General features: G+C 51.7%; 1 protein-coding gene across 1 annotated transcript in view; it reads right to left on the bottom strand.

Moving 5' to 3' along the window:
• Positions 1-13,331, bottom strand: part of CACNA1E (calcium voltage-gated channel subunit alpha1 E) — a 360,811-nt gene extending 347,480 nt beyond the window's left edge. The window contains exon 1 of the mRNA XM_066261292.1: positions 12,920-13,331. Coding sequence (XP_066117389.1) covers positions 12,920-13,326 — 407 coding nt within the window. The 5' untranslated portion in view covers positions 13,327-13,331. The remainder of the gene's footprint in view (positions 1-12,919) is intronic.
• Positions 13,332-21,657: the final 8,326 nt, after the last annotated feature.

Here is a 21,657-nt window from a genome sequence, read left to right as displayed (position 1 = left end):
TCCTACATCTAGCTGCATGCCTCTGGGTAAGACAATTTCTTCTCCTGAGCCTTTGACTTTATCCAGAACAACTCGCCAGGTCAAAACAAGCTCAAATTAGATGAGCGAGTGAATGTGTTTTGTCAACTAGAGCATGTTCTAGAAATGTAACGACATTATTATAAGGCACACGTTGTCCTCTGAATGAGGAAAGTGAGATTCGGGAAGGCTAAGTTATTTACTCAGGATCAGACAGCTAAGAACTGCGGGATTCACACCAGATTCAAACCTAGACAAGCCTCTAGCACCCCCTTACCCTAGGACTCAGCCTAAGGGACATTAGGTACCATTAGTGAGCCCTGTCCTCTTATTGTGCATATACAGAGATCCAGGACCCCTCAGAGAAGTTCTAATTGCCTTCTAAAAGACCCAGAACAGCAGTCTGCCCCCAGAAAAAGAGTACGTGAAAGTCACCAGAAGATAGTCTTGGACAATCTGCTGTGTCCCAGGAAAGATGGGACTCGCTCCTGACAAAGGCTGGGCACAGGTGCTGGCCCACCCTGTGGCCCCAGGTCTAGATGAAGAGTTCTAAGCCCCGACTGCACCTGAGAATCACCCGTGGAGCTGTGAAAGTACACACATCAATAACTATGCACATGTACGTCTATATATACCGAACTCTCAATGCCAGACTCCACCTAGAGTTCTCAGTGTGAGCCTGTCACACTGTGAGTGCGAAACTCACTAACACTGTGAGTCTAGTTGGAGTCTAGACATAGTGTATAAGGTGAACTGGGAATGGGGACAGTGAGGTCACCGCTTGAGGGTAGCAGGACAGAAACAGACCACAATGGACTGAATGTGTGGGTTCCCCTGAAATTCATATGTTGCGACCCTAATGTTAACATGGTGGCATTTGGAGGTGGGTCCTTTGAGGGAGGTGATTAGGTCATGAGAGCCAAGCCCCCGGCAAAGGGACGAGTGTTCTTATAAGAAGAGGCCGGAGAGAGCTCAGGGCCAGACATCAGCCATCTGCAACGTGGAAGAGCCCCCACCTCCACCAGAACCCGACCCTGCCCGCACCCCGATCTCAGACTTCCGGCCTCCAGAACTGTGAGAAACAAATGTCTGTTGTTTATGAGCCACTCAGTCTATGGTACTTCGTTATAGCTGCTTGAACTCACTAGGACAAAGATCAATAATAAACATTAGTGACAATGAGATTAAGCACATCACAAGAGCATGAGAAAGGATGAAACTCTTTGGTAAAGGTACATAGATGGACAAAACAATCCTGAGACTGTCATCATCCTCAATTCTAGAAAGATGAAGCAATGTGCCAGGCTATAGAGTGACAGACCAGGTCTGCCTAAGGCCAGGGACATTGGGCTTCCGCTAAGCTATGCTGCAGGAAACACCGGGGGGCGCCCTGGAGGCAGGGCCCACGGGGTGCTGGGCGGACCATCTCCCAGGCAAAGGAGAGGAAAGACTCAGACTGGCCACCAGGAGGTTCCACCATCCGCACAGCTGTCGGGAGAGCTCGGAGCAGAGAGGCAAGCACTTACAACAGAGCAGTGCCCTCGGGGTGTTCCAGAAGGCTCTGGCTGGCCCTGTGCCTCTGCTCAGGGACAAGGCTAGGCTGTGAGGATGGTGGGACACATGCCCTCCCTCCGTGTGGTGCCCGAGCAGCCCTGCTAGCAGCCCCACCAGCGGCACAGGAGACCTGTGACGTGTCTCTGTCCCACCTCAGGACAGCAGGTCCTATCTGCCAACTGCCGGGATGCTGTTGCCACAGAGCCCACAGCTCTCAGCCGCCTCAGGACTGGCCCTGGCTGGAGCTGGCCACCTGGACCAAGATCACGACACCTTTCTGGGGCAGTCCACACACGATGACTGGTCGATGAGGAAACAGAAAGGCCTGGTCTCTCTGCCCCACCTTGGGACAACTCCAGAAGACCATTCGAGCCTCAGAGCCCCCAGTCCGGCACCGTGAGGTCACCTGAGGTCTTTGTTGAGATGCATCGCAGCCCAGCCTCTCCCTCTGCCCAGCCTTGCTTACTTCCTTTCCTCTCTTGGTGTCAATCCCAAGACCACCCCTCCCCACCCCCAGTGACCCTCTGGCACGTTAACTCATCTGCAGCAGCAGCCTCCCCCCTGCAGTGGCGCGGCCTGGGAGGAAGGCAGGTGTCCCGGGAATGGAGGGCAGAGGACAGCCTGGCCCTCAGCCAGCTGGGGCCAAGGGCAGGAGGCGGCGCCTGAATCCCAGACAGGAGGAGGTGACTCTGGTCACAGAGTCCCAAAGTGGCTCCATGGCCTACCTGGGATGACAGCCAGTGGGGAGCACTGGAAAGAGGGCAGAGTCCCAGCCAGGTGGCCTCAAAGGTTTCATCTGGAGTCCACCTGTCAACCCACTTGCAAACATGAAAAAAAGTTACTTTTACCCGATCAGCATTTGCCTCAATTCCAAACTAAGACGAGCTCTGTATATGAAGGGATGAGGCAACGGAGGTCCAGAGAGGTGAAGTGACTTACCCAAAACCACCCAGCTTGCAGGCATCAGAGTCAGGACTGAAAATGGGCAGTCTGGCCCCACAACCTGTGCCTTTGGCCATCTTGCAACACTGCCCCAGACAGCAATGGAGGGCCCCCTCGAACCCACACTACAACACAGCCCGGAGAAGTGACGAGGCTTGGGCAGGGTCACACCTGGTGGCAGTTTCCTGTACAGAAACATTTCTTGAGCAACGCTCGTGAGCCTGGCCCTGTGCTTTGCAGAGTTAACGTTCCACACCTTGGGAGCGACTGTGCTGTGAGGTCAGTGGGGTTGGAATAGTATGTGTGTACGGGCACTCTGCCTGGCCCACCTCCCCCTGGAGGGACCCTGTGGTTTGAAGGCAGGCGCCTCCCTGAGACAGCGCCACCCAGCACAGCTGGGCAAGTACCCTTCACCTGCTGCAGAACCAGAACCACAAACCTGCCCCATGGGCCAGAGGACAGCATGTACCAGTAGCACCACCTGGACACTAACCCCTCATTCTGCCCTCCCCCACCACCACCAGGCGGCACACAGGATTCCCTGAAGGAGCCTCTGAATTCAGCAAGCCTTGAGCAAGGCTGCCCCCACCCCACTCGGGAAGGCTCCAGGGTCCCCCTCTGCTCCGGATGCCGCAGCGAAGCCCCAAGCATCCCCAAAGCAGGGCTCTGGCTCTGGATAAAACCGAAGCTGTCAGGGTGCTCATTAGTGAGCCGGAGCGGCTGGGCATGCTGGCTGACAATTAATGACTCCATCTCTCTGTTGCCTGCTGGCAGATTATTAATTCATGGGTCCTCTCTGGTGGGACCGAAGAGATAACACAGACTGTGAAAGTTCACGTTTCAATTTGAAGCCGAGATGAGAGGAGGGGTGTTGGGGAGAAGGGTGAGTCCTCAGGGGCGAGGGCACAGCGTGGGAAAGCAGGTTCACAGACCCGCTTCCAGGACTCTGGCCTACAGAAATGAAAGCTCCTGTCATAAAGGCACAATCCAGGCGGGCCCCTGCACACTGCTTGTAACGACAGAGCCACCAGAAGCTCCCTTTGGGAGGGGCTGTGTGAATCCCGAGTAAACAGTAAAAGGTGTTGGGTCGTGCTAAGGAACACCACGCAGCATTAAAGAGACAGTGTGGACATCTTTCCAGAACTGACAAGGGAGGATGCCCACGATATAGTGTTTATCTTTTAAAAGCAAAAAACTAAAATAAAAATGCAGACCTATATGTCTAATATGATTCCATTTTCATGACAAAAAGAAGGAAAAGGAGGTACAAGTCTTTTTCCAGCTTAAGAAATACGATGTGGAGAGCAACCACAAGAATGACAGCAGGGGGAGGGGGAGGGGGAGGGAAGGGGAATGAACTGGATGTGACCCCAGCAGACCAGAGCCAGAAATGTCAGGCCAACACTGCCCCACACCCAAGAGCACTGTCTCCGAGAACTAAGGTTATTTCTGCACTCCGTGAACAGAAAGGGAATTGACTTAACTCCTTCCTGTATTTCTCATAAATTTGGGAAGAGATGTTGGTTTCTGTCACTGAGATCAGCAGGCAGTGGGGTGACATTCTGAGAGGAGCAGTGGGCTGGGTACTGGGATGTGTGTGGTACTACAGAGGGGCTGCCTAGAGGACCCCTATATGGGGAGGAAGGAGGCAAAGGGGTCCTCAGCGCTGCATTTATTCACCCCTTCTCCACTTTGGGCTTTGGCGAGAGAAAGAGGAAGAAAGAGACAGTGAAGGAGGCCAAGAGCAGGAGAGGAAGACGATGGTGCAGATCGGGTGGGAGTGGGCCGCGGAGCAGTCTCCCCAGGGTGCCCCAGGCCAAGGGAGGCTCTGCCACTGGGAACAGCAGCGCCTAAAGCCCACAAGGCGGGTGCATGGCGGGGGCGATGCGCTTCTTTCTGCGTCTCACTTCCTCACCTGAACATTACAGAAAAAGTTACGGGTGAGATGATGTTTTTAAAGATCTTATCACAGTGTCTGGCATACTGCAGATAGTGTGTGTGTGAATGTGTGTGAGGGTGCACATGTGCACGTGTGTGTTCTTCAGCACTGCGCGTTTCCTTTTCTACCTGGGTCTTCAGCCATTCAGAGACATTTGAGAGAAAAATGCCCTTGGCTCATCTGCAGCTGTGCGTCCAGGTGAGCTCTTTCGAGCATGGAAAGGCAGTGCAGGGTGGTGAGGGAGACAGGAAGCCCTGGATGAGACCAGGATCCCTGGGTGCTCACCCTGCTCTGCAAGGCCCTTCTGCCTTCTGGCTTCTGTGTCCTCACTTGTGACACGATGGGTGACTACCGGGCTGCTCCAGGGTTCCAGCTACATAGCGTTCTGCGAAAAGTTTCCACATGAGACAGTGGGTGCAGTACATATGAATGACCACTTGGGGGCACCATAAGGCAGGAAAATTTTTCTGGGGTGAAAGAGGGAAGGTGTGACAAATTATGCAGCTGACACTAGAGGGCACTGCTTTTTCCATTTTCTTCAAAAGAGTGGCTTAGGCCGAGAAGTATCTTGACAGCTTCAAAAGGCTGAAGGGTCTCCTGAAGATACTCAGGTATGGCTATGGCTGCCAAATGGTGGGGAGGAGGACAGACTGGCTCACCTGCCCCTCAAATCAGAGGGCTCTGCTGGTGCCATCAAAGGGAAGCACTGACATGGACTGGACACCCAGGGCCCATCGAGACCCAGCGCCAGGCTGCAATCACAAACTCGTCTCCCCTGCCTTCTCCTTCTTGGCGTGACCTTGAAGGAAATCCAAGACAAGAGAAACACTTGACCCCCTAAGCTGTGGCTCTGGGCAACATGCTCTGGAGAAAATGCAAACACTTCTGCTTTCTTTAGGGCCACGCAGTGGCCTCAGGGAAGAAGCAGAGGCTTGCTCCCCCTGTTCCCGCCACACTGCACCTATCCCACTGCCTGTCCTCTAGGGGGAGCCCTCATAGAACTCCTAGCAGGTCTGAAGGAGGGGGAAAAAACACTCCCCAGAGACCAGACCTAGAAAGAGACCTTTTTATTTTTATTTTTTCAGATCCCAGGAGGACAGGTGAAGAAATTGAAGGATGTGTGCTGAAGTTCTCTCAAAATGCCCATCGTAAAGCCAGTCTCCAGGAGTCGCCCAAACTGTGTCACTTCCCCAGGGAAGCCCCGTTGTCTGTATTCTCCGCGCTTCCTATTCTGCTCAGAATTCTAAGAAGGCAGGGCATATGCTCAGGTCCCTGCTTGGCTCCATTCTCAAACGTGTCGCTGGCTGGCAATAACGTGTGGCAGGCTCACGATTTCTGTGTTCTGTTGGCATATGCTCAGGTTTCTGCAAGTCTGTTCTGCTAGAACCCTAAGAGTCTGCAATGCCTCATCTCTGAGCAAGGGGGCTGGACTTCCCCCGGCTGCAAACTCAGGTGCTGGTCACCTCAATGAGTGAATTAGCCCTATCTGAGGCAGTAGGGAGTGATAGGGACTGGAGTGACCTAAAAAATTCTTGCAAACTTAAATGGTATTAAAACATCAGATCACTCAACAAAGCACTATTTAGCTACACAAATTCTTCCCGTGAGCCTTCCTCACAGTAACGTTTCTACAGATTCTGGTATTCTAAGAACTAAACCAGGTGATGCCTCATTCTGCCAGCAAGTGGCAGCACACGGAATGAAGACCCCAGTTAGTCTGACTTGACGTGCAAGCGGTCAGCTGCCTTTCAAGAATTCAGAAAGAAAGTCGCCCAGTGGCTTCTAAAATTCAACCAGAAGCTTCAAGGTTAAGATGTTTGTACTGGCTGATATTCATGGACTCTTTCCCGCATGCTGGACACTGCGCACTCCCTCATTTGATGACCTGAGAGCTTTTGGGGCCACTGCCCTGCACAGTCCACCCCGACCCTGATGTACCGTCTGCGTCACGGGCATCCGCAGGCCTCTGAGGCTCTGCTGTAGAGCCAGGAATGGCAAGTGACAGGGTCCCGAATGAGACATTAGGAGAAAACAACCAAACACTGGACTAAGTATTTCACATGTTCTTCACAAACAATTCAGAAAGGTCGCTGCCCTCATCCACAATCCATAAAGAAGGAAAACGAGGTCAGAACGCATGCATAGTATTCCCAAGGTTGAACAATACATGGTTCAGTGGTCATCAAACGAAGGTGTGAAGAAGGGCAGCATCCAAACAACCTGCAACGTAACCGATGTGGATTTTCACAGCCTAGGGGGCTGCACACCGCAGGGGCTGACCCTAGTCTAGACCTAGAGGCCCCGCTGTCCTGAGCTCCCTGGACTAGACCTGACAATATATCAGCGGGCTGTCAGGGGTGGAGTGAACATCTAGAGCATAATCATAACCACGCCGGCTGCTTATTTAGCATTCATTCACGAGTCCTCAACAGAGAGTCTAGGTGACAGGCACTGTCCCCAGCACTGGAGCTATGGACTGGACTGGACAAGACAGTGTGCCTCTTGCTTTCACATGAGGGAGACAATCAACTGCATAGGGTGATGTGACTCAGAGTTCTGAGGTCTCTATTTTAGACTATGTTGTGAAGGGCAACCTCTCCGAGGAGGTATCATTTCAGCTGAGGTCTAAATGACAAGAATGGACCCAGCTTAAGATCTGGAGAAAGAACATTCCAGGTAAAGGGAGGAGTCAGGGTAGAGACATGAGTAGGTTAGGCCAAGTCTGAAAGAAGGTCAGTAAGCAGGAGTACTGGGAGCCAAGGAGGGAATCATAGCAACGAGGTCAGAAGCCACTCAAGGACCAGGCAGTGTTGGCTTTGCGAGCCTGGGAATGGGGCTCAGCTCTTTCTCTGAGTGCAAAGGAAAGTTATGTCATAGCATCATGATTTGGTATATACTTTTTGTATATCCCCATGAACAGACACATTCCTGACCACAGAGGAACAAAGATGGAAGGAGAGATGCTAATTAAGAGGTCACTGCAATGGCTTAGTACAAAATGGCAGCAGTGGGGATGGAGAAGTGTTCAGACTGGGAATATGTCTGGGAGAAGTGCGGACAGGGCTTGCCAAGTGATCAGAAGGGGATGGGGAAAATAAAGGATAATGAGAATCTTTGGCTTGAGCAACTGGGTAGATGGGGAGGACTGAGGGGACCAGGTTGGACCAGTAGAGGAGCAAGAATTTTGCATTAGCCATGTTGAGTTTTAGATGCTGATTGAACCACAGCATAGACCAGGGGTCCCCAAACTACGGCCCGCGGGCCACATGCGGCCCCCTGAGGCCATTTATCCGGCCCCCGCCGCACTCCCGGAAGGGGCACCTCTTTCATTGGTGGTCAGTGAGAGGAGCACATTGACCATCTCATTAGCCAAAAGTAGGCCCATAGTTCCCATTGAAATACTGGTCAGTTTGTTGATTTAAATTTACTTGTTCTTCATTTTAAATATTGTATTTGTTCCTGTTTTGTTTTTTTACTTTAAAATAAGATATGTGCAGTGTGCATAGGGATTTGTTCATAGTTTTTTTATAGTCTGGCCCTCCAACGGTCTGAGGGACAGTGAACTGGCCCCCTATGTAAAAAGCTTGGGGACCCCTGGCATAGATGCTAGGCTAGCATCTGGCTACGAGCATCAAGGGTTCTTAAGAAATCCACCTTTAGGAGTCATCCACAGATACATGAAGCTGGTTGAGGTCCCCCAGGGAGATTGTGCAGGCAGAGGAGGGGCCCAGAATAACCCTGAGGTTCACCAGCATGTTGAGGACCCATGCCTGCACATGTGATGGAATAAATGCTGTAAACAAAATTTACAGCACACTTGCAAGGTAAACACTATTACCCGCTCCACTCGAAACATGCAGGGGTCCCGTTGTTTATAGGTAGCAATGCCAGAACCAACCCTAACTGGTATGAACTGGGTTCCTGTCATCTGCTGAGCACCGTATCGTCACAACAGGGGACACTAAAGCAGGCAGGAAGTCCCAGGGGAATGAGATAGGTGCTGACGTCAGAGGGCCTGATGTGCGTCCTCACTAGGGCTGTGACACGCAGCGAGTACCGAAACCTCACCAAGCCTATGCTTCCTCGTGCATAAAATCACATTTTCATTTTGCAAATATCTATTAAGTGTCTATTACGTGCCGGGCAATGCTGTAAGTGACAGAGACACAATGGGGAGCAGACAGGCTTCTCTGCTTTATAGTCAAGTGGGGGCTACAGATGTGTAAACAGGCAATTACTATACAGCGTGATTAAGTATTATGATTACAGAAACACTACTTCCCTCTTCACAGAATAAGTTTTACCAACCTACGCAGATTTTCGAGTTACACATAATTTCCTTTCTTCCGAATCTATATGTAATAACAGTCCCAGATGAAGTGATTCTGTTCTTTATAATTTCCATTAGAGTACATAATATTTGGAAAGCACGAGCTCATAGCCAGCACTCAATAAATGGGGGCAGGCACTCTGACGACATGGGTTTTTGAACCTAGCGTCACCTCTAACTTTGAGGCCTCTTTTTCTCTTCTGTAAATGAGGAATAGTCATAGCTAGTTCATAGGGTCATTGTAAGGGTCATGTAAGACAGTACATATGAAAATATTTTGCAAGCTGGATGAAATTCAAGTACTAATAAAATGCAATTTCGCCCAGGCAGGGTTGCTCAGTGGATAGAGCATCATCCTGGCGCACCGAGGTCGTAGGTCGATCCCCAGTCAGGGTACATACAAGAAGCAACCAATGAATGCACAACTAAGTGGAACAATAAATTGATGCTTCTTTCTCTCTCTCATCAATGGAAACATTTAAAAAATATTAAAAAGGGAAAAACATGGTTTTGTGTTCACTCTCTAAAACTACAAAACTTAGTACACAAGGAATGCTTACTGTTAACCAAGAGGTCCACAGCCCACCCACTGGGCCCGAGGAAACCTTTTAACAAGGTTCTCTGGGAAATAACCTTCTGCCCAAGAAAATCGGCCTCATCTGAATGAGTCTGTCCACAGGAAAGCACACACCTCCTCTCCAGGTCTCCTTCCCTCCCACCTCCTACCACCACCAGAGTTTGGCTTACCCAGCCCAAGGCAAAATGTGCCGGGAACCTCCCAGTTGGTTTCTAGCCTGCTTCCTGCATCACCAGAGTGCCTGTCCATCGGAGCCAGGGAGGCAGGGTTTGTAAGCTGGCGGTGTGCGGCCCTGTCTCCGCTGTCAGCTGTGTGGGCGGTGGGCGGGGCCAGGAGCAGTAAGTTGCTGGCAGGGACAAGGACAGAGAAGGCTTCCTGATTTCCTCCGGTGGCAAACCTGTGCCTGAGGATCCAGCTGCCCGTCCTAGCACAGAGGGTCCAGTCTACAGAACGCCAGTCAGAGAAGCCAGAGGGCAGGAGGCAGAAGGGAGGAGAAGGCTCCACCTCTCCAGGCTGGGCAGGAGGCTCGGGCTCCTGAGCAGCCCCGAAGGAGGGCAGAGAACAGACGCCCCACGTCCTCTGCTCGTCGTCCAACTGGAGGGCCCTGTGCAGTCAGCCATCTGCACGACTGCAGGGCTGAGCCGGCTGCCTCTCCCTGGAAGCTGGCTGGCTGGAATAGGTATTGATTCCTCTCCGTGCACTTAATTTCTCCATCAGAAAACAGGTATTTACTGTAAGCCAACTACATCCGAGGCATTGCTCCATACACTAAAGACGGAGGCCTGCTTTCAAGAAGCTTACACTCCAGTGCTGGAAGACAGACACACACACACAAAATACATGTGTATGTTTCCATGTGACTGACTGTACATGTTTGTGTGCATGTGTCTGTGCTGGGGAAATGACAGTAAGGGCTGTGATAAAAAAAATATATAAAAAAATAAAACAGCCCTGGCCAGTTGGCTCAGTGGTAGAGCGTCAGCCTGGTGTGCAGGAGTCCCGGGTTCAATTCCTGGCCAGGGCACACAGGAGAAGCATCCATCTGCTTCTCCACCCCTCCCTCTCCCCTTCCTCTCTGTCTCTCTCTTCCCCTCCTGCAGTCAAGGCTCCATTGGAGCAAAGTTGGCCTGAGTGCTGAGGATGGCTCTGTGGCCTCTGCCTCAGGCGCTAGAATGCCTCTGGTTGCAACAGAGCGACGCCCCGGATGGGCAGAGCATCGCCCCCTGGTGGGCATGCCGGGTGGATCCCGGTTGGGTGCATGCGGGAGTCTGTCTGCCTCCCCATTTCCAACTTCAGAAAAATACCAAAAAATAAATAAATAAATAAAAATAAATAAAACAAAATAGAGAGAGAAAGAGAGTGATGATGCGGGAGGCATACTAGTCTCTACAGTGTGACCAGGAAGGTCCCTCTGAGCAGAGACCTAAGGAGGGCGGAGCCACGCTGGCCTATAGGGAGATGGCACTCCTAGCAGAGGGAACAGCGGGCAGTCAGGATCCAGGAAGAGACTGGCACAAGGCATTGGGTTCCAGGAATTAAGGGAAAGGTGTGTGAATTAGTCTGTAAAAGAGTGTGAGGGCAGATGGAAAAGGAGAAAGTCACAGGATTCCTGGGCAGTCGGACGGCTGTGAGATTTTCTCAAGCAATGCTCAGCTGCCCGAGCGCAGGGGAGGAGCAAGTGGAAGTGGGATTTAAGCAGGTTGGGGTTTTGCCAGACCAGGACAAGGCAGCAACAAAGGGGCAAGGAAGCTGAGGGCGAAAACGGGAAGTGGTCAACAATGGAGGTGAAGCAGGAGGCAGACCAGAGACCAACCTGGGGCTTTCAACAGTCTTACCCTTGGCCAATGATGGGCTCTGTGTCAGAAAGAGTTGAGGGGGTGGGAGGTGACCTCAAGTGAAAGAAATGCCACCATTTTGCCCCGAGGAATATTTTTGGTGCTTACAATGGAATGTAATTGGATAAGATGGGGAGTGAGGATGTGGACGGGAAGGAGGGCAGTGAAGGGTAGGACCAATGTCTTGGGGACACTAGTGAGACTACAGGATCCAGGGAACAGGGCAGCAGGGGAGACTAGACAAGAGAGGTGGCGGTCATCTACTCACTCGTATTCATTTTCAAAGCCACGAGAAAGTGACTTACTTGAGGTCATACCAGTGGTGGGGTCAGCCTGGGAATCAGCCCCACCCCCCAGCCCCCAGTGCTCTTGCATTAGTATCTCAATGGGAGGGAGAGACAAGAAGTCTGGTGCTGTGGGAACTGGAGTAAAAGGCCCTGCGCCATTGTGGTTAAAAGCATGGGTTCTAGAACCAGACTGCCAGGGTTCAAATCAAGAATCAACCACAAATCACAGGAACAGCACAGTAATTACTGAACGGACCTTTGAAAAGTCACTTACTTTCTCTGTGCCTCATTGCTTAAATGTGGATAATCATTATACTACCTCCTAGTAATGGTGAGGGTTAACATGAGTTCAACTAGGTAAGGTGCTTTGCTGTTGGCACCTGAGAGAGCTAGTGAGGTTTTACAGACTAACAGCCCTGGGAAAGGAATCACAGGCGAGAAGGTCAGTTGAGTGCTGAGTGGCCCATGCCTTTCTGAACCCCAGGATTCCAGCACACATCGGGGCTCAGTGAATGAATGAATGAACTCACACATGGATTAATATCCACTAGAAAAGACCAACAGAGATCAGTTAACCTACTGCCGTCTGCACCATCCAGAATGTCCTCTGAAACCAGGGAGGTAAATTCTACCATGACCACGACAGTCAAAAAGTACCTATTGCTAAGTTTCCTTGCACTTGATGGCATCTAACAGCTCTACGCTCAAGGCAGGAGGAGATAAACACATACAGCCCGCAGCACAAACAAACACAGAGTGTACGAGGCATCCAAGGGACAAAACAAAACCCTCGGGTGGAGGATAAACCCAGGGCGATTGACAGTTCGAAACTCTCTTCCTTTCATTTATGAGTCCTAGAAATAAAACCCCAAGTTCTCAACAGGCACAAATTAGGTTAAAGGTGGCCAAAAGTAGAACATAGATTATTTTGCTCTACACAAAAAGATCAAAGATAAAGTTAAAAGCCACGGGGTTGTGTGCGGGGGAGGGGGGCAGTGAATAGATCTTGATCAGTCTTTTCCACCTCCTGGAGACTTGCCCCGCATGGAATATGAGAAGAGCAGGCTGAGCCACAGTGTCTGAAGGAAAGATGAGATAGAGGATTCACACTCTGGCAGCTTCTCCAAGGTTTACAGCACTTCTTTTCAGGGAAGTCAGTGTGAAACGGAGCCCAGTTCTTTCTCCACAGGCTCTGATAAACCGGGTGTTTGGGGAAGCAAGCTTGATTCATCCATTTGACAGGTGTGGACCACAGGAAGGGTCAGAGCAGTCTACAGCTGGTTGGTGAGTGGGGGGTGACTGCAGGGACCTCGCTGGGAGGTCACACCCCTCTTTACAGACATGCATCTCTCGCTGGGCCCTGTTCCACGGGAGCCCCCACCCCCAGCTGGCCACTCCCCGTGTGTCCCTCCCACCCCGTGCCCCCACAGTACTCACTCCCACTCCTTGCGCCGGGCCTGCGGGGTGCTCTGCATCTTGTGCGCCTCGTGGGCCTTGATGATGTCGCGCTGCTCGATGAGGCCCCCGCGCCTCCGCTTCATCACCTCGGGGCTCACGGGCAGGAAGGGGCTGGAGCCGCCCTCCCAGCCTGCGCCCTCGCCCTCCTGCACCGGGAAGAAGTTGTCGAAGCCGGAGGTGGCGGTGCACGGGGAGGCCGGCAGCATGCCCGCCTCGTCCGAGGTGTCGGCCTCGAGCAGGGCGCACTGCTGGGGCCGCCATGCCTCCTCCTCGGGCAGGGTCAGCACGTGGCGGCGGCGGCCCGTGGACCCCGGCTCAGGGCTCCCGCCTGCAGCTGGGCAGGGGGCAGGCTCGGGCAGCCTGCGGCCGGGGCTCAGTCCACGCATCTCGGGCACCATCACAGAACATTGCTCTGCAGGGGTGGAGGGGGATGCAGGTATGGGATGGGGGCGGGGGGGGGAGTGGGCACAAAAAACACAGAGAAGAGAGACGGGTTAGTGACACTGTCCTCCAGAGCAAGGCACTGGCACACAGGCAGAAATCAACGATGGTTGAACACAGGAGCATCCACAGTGGACCAGGCTCGGTGCCAAATGCCAGGAACCAAGAGCTGAACAAACCCAGCTTGATTTCTGCCCCCATAGACTTCACAGTCTAATGCAGAGGGCAGAGGTTAAAGAAATAATTCTATGCCACAGTGATAAATGTCGCAGGAGAGAAGAATGAATGTCAAAAGCTGTCCCTCTCAACCCCACCTCGGAGGGCTAGCCTGCAGCTCTCCTCTTTGTGGACAAAGAACCCATTCGAACCCTCTCCCCAGGGCCCAGCCTCTCTGGGGAAGCCGCACCCACCCTGCTACCCCAACTCTCTCTCTCTCTCTCTCTCTCTCTCTCTCTCTCTCTCTCTCCCACCCCCCCCCCCCCACTCCCGCAGGACCAGCCACAGGGTCCCAGGTAGGATTCCTTTCCCCTTTTTCAAGCACATGCCTCTGTGCAGGATCCGGGAGCTGGGAGGAACACAGCCCCTCTGCTGGCTCCTCTGAGCCTCGTTTTCCCTGTCCTTGCCTGCGAGGATGTGGCCAGATTTGCCTCTGAAAGATGTACTCAGTTAATCAACACTGACCAGGGCCGGCCCTGGGCCGGGCACTGGGCCGGGCACTGGGCACACCGAGATAAACCAGATTTAGTCCACGTCCTCCTTGTGGGAGAAACAGGAGGAATTTCTCTGACCACACAACACGACAACACTATGATGGAGGCAGGCCTGTTGCCTCAGGAGCCCACCTGCCGGTGGTCGGGAGGGCTTCATGGAAGAAGTGACCCTCGGGCTAGCTTTAAACACAGCTTGCCGGGTAAGGACCAGGAGAGGATTACAGGCAAAAGGAAGAGCAGGTACGGAAAGGATTTAAGGAACCCGAAGGTATTCTGAAAACTCCCATAGCAAACTTGAGGTTGGGGACAGTCCTTTCAGCTTGAGAGAACCTGAACTTATCGCCTTTGAAAGACATCTTCTTACTGTCTCTCTCCACGCCAGGAGCCTTCCCTCAGTTCCCAGCCTTTTCCCCACCCACATTCCAAACCACGCTGCCAGTGACTACACATGCCCCTCAGCTGGAAGACATGTCCTGTGCTCTGTGTGCTCAGGGAAACTGGCATCCAAATCACCCAAGTGCTTTGTGGGCAGCACTCTGCATCGGGGACTGAGCTGAGCTACCCAAGGAGGGGGTCCTCCCAGAAAACCGCCCTCCAGCCCCTCCCTGCCTCTCCTGGTGATGCTCCTTCCTCCGTGGGGATGTGCTGGTCAGCCCTGCATCCTCGGCCGGCCGCCAGGCCTGGGTCAAGGGAGCAAGGGGAGGGTCCAGATCGAGCTTGGCAGGGAGGAGAAACGAAGGAGAAAATACATTATGAATCCTGCAAACAGCTGGGTGGGTCCCTCCAAAGAGTGATTCATGTTCCTCACGTTGTCATTCTGTCTCAACTGCGCTTGATGGGTTTTAAATTTATCCTTTATTCCTACGATGTTTAAATGTCTCTCCCCCACCACACACACGCACGCGCCCCTCCCTGCATCGCTCCCACACCCTCTGCAGGCTTCAGCTCCACCAGAACCGAGCCACTGTCTCCTCTCCCTCAGGTCCCTCCATGGCAAAGGCTCCTGGGCCACCCTCCCAGCTCTCTGCGAGCCACCAGAACCAGCCCCCTTCCCTCTGCTTCCTGGCCCACCCCACCCTCGCTCTCCTTCCTGGATCCCCCTTCCCAGACACTGTACCAATTTGAATTACGTACGTCTTTGCCAAAATTATAGCAGCTATAGTGCGCACTGCAGAGCTCGCGTTTCAACGGAATCAATTTTACGAATATCAAAACATGAAATTATCTCATCTTTCCTTTAAGAACTCCTGTTAAACAACTCTTCTATTATTGATATAAATGTTCATCAGGGAAATCTGCCACCCCCACTGTCTGCCAAGCTGTCCGGTCCCCAGGTCTGGCTATCATTAAGCTGAAAAAACACTTTCCATCTCAGGCAATTTCGGTAAGACAGAGCCTGGGTACTCCAGAGAAGGACACTTGAGTCTACTCTCTTCTTGGCCTTCCATCTCAATTCCCAAACCTAGCATTCCTTGAGTTCCTTGAGATCAGGCATCTGGTCTTATCTTTCTATATCCAGCGCCCAGGACTGAGTCCAACACCTTGCTAGATTGTTGTGGTGATCATTAGTACCAAATATTCTGGTTATCCTCTTCCTGGGTGTATATATAATTGGATGCACTTCCTGGCCCACTATGATTGAGCGGGGCCATGTGATCGTTGGTTGTGAATGGAGTGTGTTTGTCACTGCAAGGCTAAGCATTTAAAAATATCAGTAAAAGAGCTCAAGATCTAGAGGGACTGTCAAAGTCTCCCTTTAAAAAACCAGCCTGTAAATATTTTAGACTTTGCAGGCTGTGCGATTTCTGTTGCAACTACTCAAATTCTGCTGTCGAAGCATGGAAGCAACCAGACAATACAGACATGAATAGGCGTGACTGTGTTCTGATAAAACTTTATTTATAAACTTAGGTACACTCGACACTTTCAATTGCATCTCTTGGACTTCATCACTGTCCCTCAATCTGTGCCCATGACAGCAGTTTCTACAGAGCACCAGGCAAAAGGAGGAAATGGAGATCCACAGAACAGAGGTCAAGGGCGCACACACCAGTGAGAAGCTACCTAAGGGCAAAGACGCTGCTGTGGCCCCACCCCCAGCCCCTACAGTAGGAAAACAGGCCCTGCTGCTCTGAGATCATGACCATGAGCTTCCGCAGCTCCAAGGGCACCTGCTTTTCTCCTCTAACCCTCGCTTTCCACCCACCTCTCTTCTGATTTTTTTTTTTTTTTTTTTTGCTACATTTGGCTAATAGGCAAGAGATGAGATTTTAAATGATGGGGGTCTTGAGCAGGAAAAGGGCCTAGTGACACCTTAGCAATGCAGCAGTCCCATCAAAACTCTTCCCTTGCTTGTCAGGGCTCATGGGGTAGTAGGAAAGGGCTCTCCCCTGCCACCCAGCCCAAGCACCCTGCACTGCCAAAGACACTCGAGTCAGTAGTGAGCCCTCCGCCTCTAAATCTCCTCTCTCATCCTTCTACAAAGGAGGATTCGCCTCCTTGGCACCATATTTCCCTTGATGTCCTATCAAGATGTTTCCCTTTCATTCATCTAGTTTTAGTGACTTTAGAGATTACAGCCCATGTATCCCCTTGTCCATTCTGCGCCTCTCAGCCCCAGCAGGTGAGTCCGCCACGTGGAGGACACGCCTCCTCCTCTCACTGGGCTCATGCCCACCCCTTAGTGCTCCCTTCTGAGTCCTCCAGAGAATGTGCACCCTCCAGCCACCTTGTGAGAAATCAGTGTACAGGAGTTAACAAAGCTGATGCTCTGGTGGACGTACTGGCTTCATACTCTGAAAGCTTTGAGTTCAGCAAGGTAGGAGGAAGTCTTCTCTGCCTATACCACCAAGGGGCATGGGCTGGAAAGCAGTGGACAAAAATGGGACTGATGGTCACTAAAAAATGAGTGGTGGACACACAACTGTCCCTAAGATGACCCTGAGCTACATCCTGATCTATCTGTTCCCTCCGTCTTTCCTAGGAAGGAAGAAGGCAGAATGGTCCCCATTCCCAACTGTTAGAAATGAAAAAACACAAGAGGAGAGCAACTTGTAAGGCCCAATACTACACAGCTGAGACTCCATGCTGCATTCCTATCTGTGAATGATTCTCTGGAGCAAGAACTGGCATAGTAAACGGGCTTCATGCCCAGCCACAGGGAAGGCAGGGAGTGACCCTCTCATCCTCACCCACCTGCTCAGAGAGGAAATCCTCCTGGCACAGAAATAAATGCTCATGTAGATGTTTTTCTTATCTGAGCCAGCATGCCACCCGACCGCAAAGGAGGAGCAAAGGTGGGGCTTTATTTCTATTTGCTGTGACCTCCCAAGGCTGTGACTCTTGAGTGCACATCAGAGTCACCTACGTTGCTGGCTTTAAAATGCAGCTTCACGGGACCTTCCTCCCGAGAGTCACATGCAATAGCTCTTGGGTGAGCTTAGGAAATTCCATTTAATGAGAGCACCTTCTCCCCCTAAGAATCATGTCTTAATAAACACTGTCCCCAATGTAGCATACAGTCCTGTAAGGTTGTGCTAAACTGATAAGTCATGTCATCCTGGGTGAGCTAGGATGTTCAAGGTGCCCCTCTCACCCATTTTCAGTCTAGATCATGAAATGAAGTTGTCAAAAGTAGCCAGATTGAGTCTCTGACCGCCCCTGCATCCTGCAAAACTCTATTTTCCCCTGGACTGGCACCGGTTTTTGCCTATCCCACATTTCTCTCTATATGTCTATGTTGTTATGGTGATGGCTCGAGGATGGGCTAATGTCCAACAGCAATTCGACAGCTGGTGCATTCTGAATGTAAACCAAGACCCAGGGAAAATGCGCTGCTTTGATCATAGAGGGATCGCTGAAACCCCCAGAGTCCCTGTGGGGAGTGGAAAGACCCCGTGATCTGGTGTCAGAACTCTGGATGAGGGGTACAGTCACGCTACCTGCTAATCAAGTCACCTTTGGCAATTCACTTCTCTCTAGGTCAGTTTCCTCACCTAAACAATGAGAATAGTAATATAACCTACAGAAGTCTGTGGTGAGAATCAATTAACCTATCTTCTGGGAAAGAACCCGGAGACTGTTAGATTACTACAGAGGAAGGAGTAGAGGTTGGGCACCTACATGCTGGAGCAAAGGGATGATTCACACACAGGCAGGACGGAGGGGGATGGTGCAAGAGTTCACCATGCTACTCAGAACAATGTGCAGTTTATTTCTGGAATTTTCTATTTAATATCTTTGAACTGCAGTCAAATGTAGGTAAATAAAACCACAGAAAGTGAAATGGTGGATAAGGGGGATCTACTGTGCTCAACTCTGCCTCTAATGTAAAAGCAACCCACAGACAATACATAAAAAAGTTGGTGTGGCTGTGTTTCAATAAAACTTTATTAGCAAAATAGGCAGCTAACACTTGAAGCTAGAGTTTCAGAGTTCTCCACTAGACTTTTTCCTCTCCAGCCTGGAAACAAAGGAAAAAGAAAAGAGCTTGGCAGATTTTGTAAGAAGTCTAGAAGCCAGGCCCAGAAGTTGTATGTATCACTCCCCCTGTAGTCCATCAGCCAGAACTCTGTCACCTGTCACCCAGTCCTGCTTAACTGGAGGAGAACAGCAATGCAGCCCATCTGCATGCCAAGGAGGAAGAGGAGAAAACTGCCATCGATGACTCTTAGCCACTCCCATCACACTATTACTGTTTGCGTCACAACAGAATCACAAAAATAAATACCAAGGAAATATTTACAAGTATGTTAAATCCTCTGAATAGTGCCCAATCTACTGGGGCTTTAATCAACTGCTGAAAATTAGCCACATCATAATGTGTACAGATCTATTTTATGTAAAAGAAAAGGGAGAAACCCTAACTGTTGTGATAAACAATCAGTCTGCCACAGGAGTCTGACGATTTGGAAAACAAGACCTCAAAAATGGAAACGGGGTGGGTCCTTATCAATTACACAGCAGGCTCCCATCACAGACCTATCTGTCCCTAGAGCCCTTCGACTCAGGACTACCTCCTCATGGGCCAGCCTTCCAGCTACAAGACAGAGGCCACACCTGCTTTATTCACCACTGCATCCCTACTACCCTGTAGGCATTCAGTGCAAACTCATAAAAGGAAGGAATGAGGGGAGGCAAAGAGGGAAGGGGGGAGGATGTAGAAAGGAAGAGGCTTTGCAGTTGCCCATACTGTAATTTTGCTGTTGTGGCAAATGAGTCCTCTTTAAGAATCAGCTTCTACAGAGATCCTTACAACTGTACTTGAGTGGGTAGAAGTGGTTGTAGGGGCTTTTGCTTGCAAATTTCCCATTTGTTTAGTCACATGGACTCCTCTGCTTTAAGAAGCTGCTTAGAACCTCCACAGGACACCTGCCTGACTTAGGGAAGGGAAGGAAGACTCTTCGATGAGGGGAGGGGTGCGTTCACCTACCACTGTGCAGACACCGCCAAGCCACCGGAGAGGACGAGACTCACTCAGCAAGCTCCTCCTCTGTGCCAGGACTGGGCAAGGCACTGGAGACGCTTTATGGTCCCACAGCAGGAGTCCAGGAAGAAACCCAAGGGGTTAGGCCCAGCACAGTTGCTTCAACATAGACCAAGGATGACTTCTGTCAGAGTACCTCAAGATTCCTTGAGCATTTGTCACTTTTCTATGACTTGTCATTTCGTTTAGTCTCTCTAGTTCCCGAAAGCACCCAGACATAAACAGCCAAACAGACAAAGATAAAAAGGGACCTTTTTACGGTCCCTATTTGTGGTCCTGAGGACCACAAGGGAGGTAGAAAACTAAGGACAGCATGCTGTTCCTTAGAGAGTCTCTGGCAGGAGACGTCACCAGGAGCCAGTGATGGTGACAGCTGGAGGGGGAAGTGCCATGATCCCCTAACCTTGCAGGGACAGGTGCAGGTACCACCGTCGCCCGGGCTGGCCCAGGGAGGGGCGAGGGACCCCACGTTGCCCCTGAGGGCTGCTTGTCCAGTGTCAGGCTCCGACAGCTGAATCCACAGGGCTGCAGCCTTTCTCCAAGAGCATCTTTCCTGTCCAAACACTTCTCCAGTGACTCTCCCAACAGCCCTGGGGGTCCCAGCTAGTGCCTGCAGACGTCCCTCCCACCCACACCGACCAACAGTACTTGAGCTGATTTCCTTAGAAGTCATTTTTTTAAAGAGGCATCGGTTACTGACGCAGTAGAGTTAGGGTAGGAGACGGCAGTATTTGTGCAGCCAGATGGAAGCTTCTCCCCGATCCTAATACCAGCACTGGCTTGCAAGGGCCCTCGGCCAGAAGCAGCCCCTCGCTCTACAGCTCTAAGTAGGGAACGTGGTTTGCATTGGGAGCACAGGTCTGAACTGCCCACCTAGAGAAATGAGTGCAAAGCCCCAAGCCTGGCATTCAAGGTCTCCACAGTGTGGCCCCAGGGAAGAAGGACAAGCCTACCAGCCTTGAGGGCCTTGCGTTTTAGCTGACTGCGAGTGGTGGCCATCCTTCCAGATCCTGAGTTCCGGCCTGTCTCTGCCAGCGCTGGCCGCTCCTGCTGGGTGGCACCAGATGTCAACAGTCTGGGGACCCAGCCTTTGTCCAGCCACCTTCCCCGCTGTGATCAGGCACATGGGAAGTTACAAAGCAGCCTGCCCCCGAGTGGAATGATCAGGCACCCACGGAAATGGAAAAGGGCCCACAGACCCCTCCCAAAGCAGAACTGGTCTCAGAAAGCTTTCAGCCTCTTTCCTTCCTTCCTCTCGCCCTCACGTCTGCGCTCTCTGACTGCTCAGTCTTAGGCTTTTAAGCCTGGTCATTTACTGCATATTTTACCACATGATTACTAATAATGATATTATAATTAACCTGACTCTCGAGCCAAAGAATTCATTGAGAACAAAATTTGCATTTTCAGGGATAACATGACCTGAAGGATTTTTTGGCTCAATACATGCACACAGTGGACAATGTTGGTGATATCAGTTTGGCAATTAGGCCAATATCCCCAGAGTTATGCAATACAACACAGGGCACCTGTAACATTAGCCCAACCCGGAAGTGCTGGCATGCCTCCGACAAGCTAAAAAGAAAACATGTGGCAAGCAGTATGGAGACCTCCACGAGGTCCTTCCATACCCACCCTCCCTTGTGCAGTGGCTCCAACTCCAGGGTGGGTCCCAGTCGGACTGAGCCACTCAAGGTAGCCCCGTCCCTTTGCCAGCGATTAGTTAAGGGAAGAGCACAGGACCGGCCCTGGCCAGTTGGCTCAGTGGTAGAGCGTTGGCCTGGCGTGCGGGGGACCTGGGTTCGATTCCTGGCCAGGGCACATAAGAGAAGCGCCCATTTGCTTCTCCACCCCCCCCCTCCTTCCTCTCTGTCTCTCTCTTCCCCTCCCGCAGCCAAGGCTCCATTGGAGCAAAGATGGCCAGGGCGCTGGGGATGGCTCCTTGGCCTCTGCCCCAGGCGCTAGAGTGGCTCTGGTCTCGGCAGAGCAACGCCCCGGAGGGGCAGAGCATCGCCCCCTGGTAGGCAGAGCATCACCCCTGGTGGGCGTGCTGGGTGGATCCCGGTCGGGCGCATGCGGGA

The sequence above is a fragment of the Saccopteryx bilineata genome, chromosome 2 (genome assembly GCF_036850765.1).
Source record: "Saccopteryx bilineata isolate mSacBil1 chromosome 2, mSacBil1_pri_phased_curated, whole genome shotgun sequence".
NCBI lineage: Eukaryota > Metazoa > Chordata > Mammalia > Chiroptera > Emballonuridae > Saccopteryx > Saccopteryx bilineata.
This window is presented reverse-complemented; position numbering and strand designations above follow the sequence as displayed.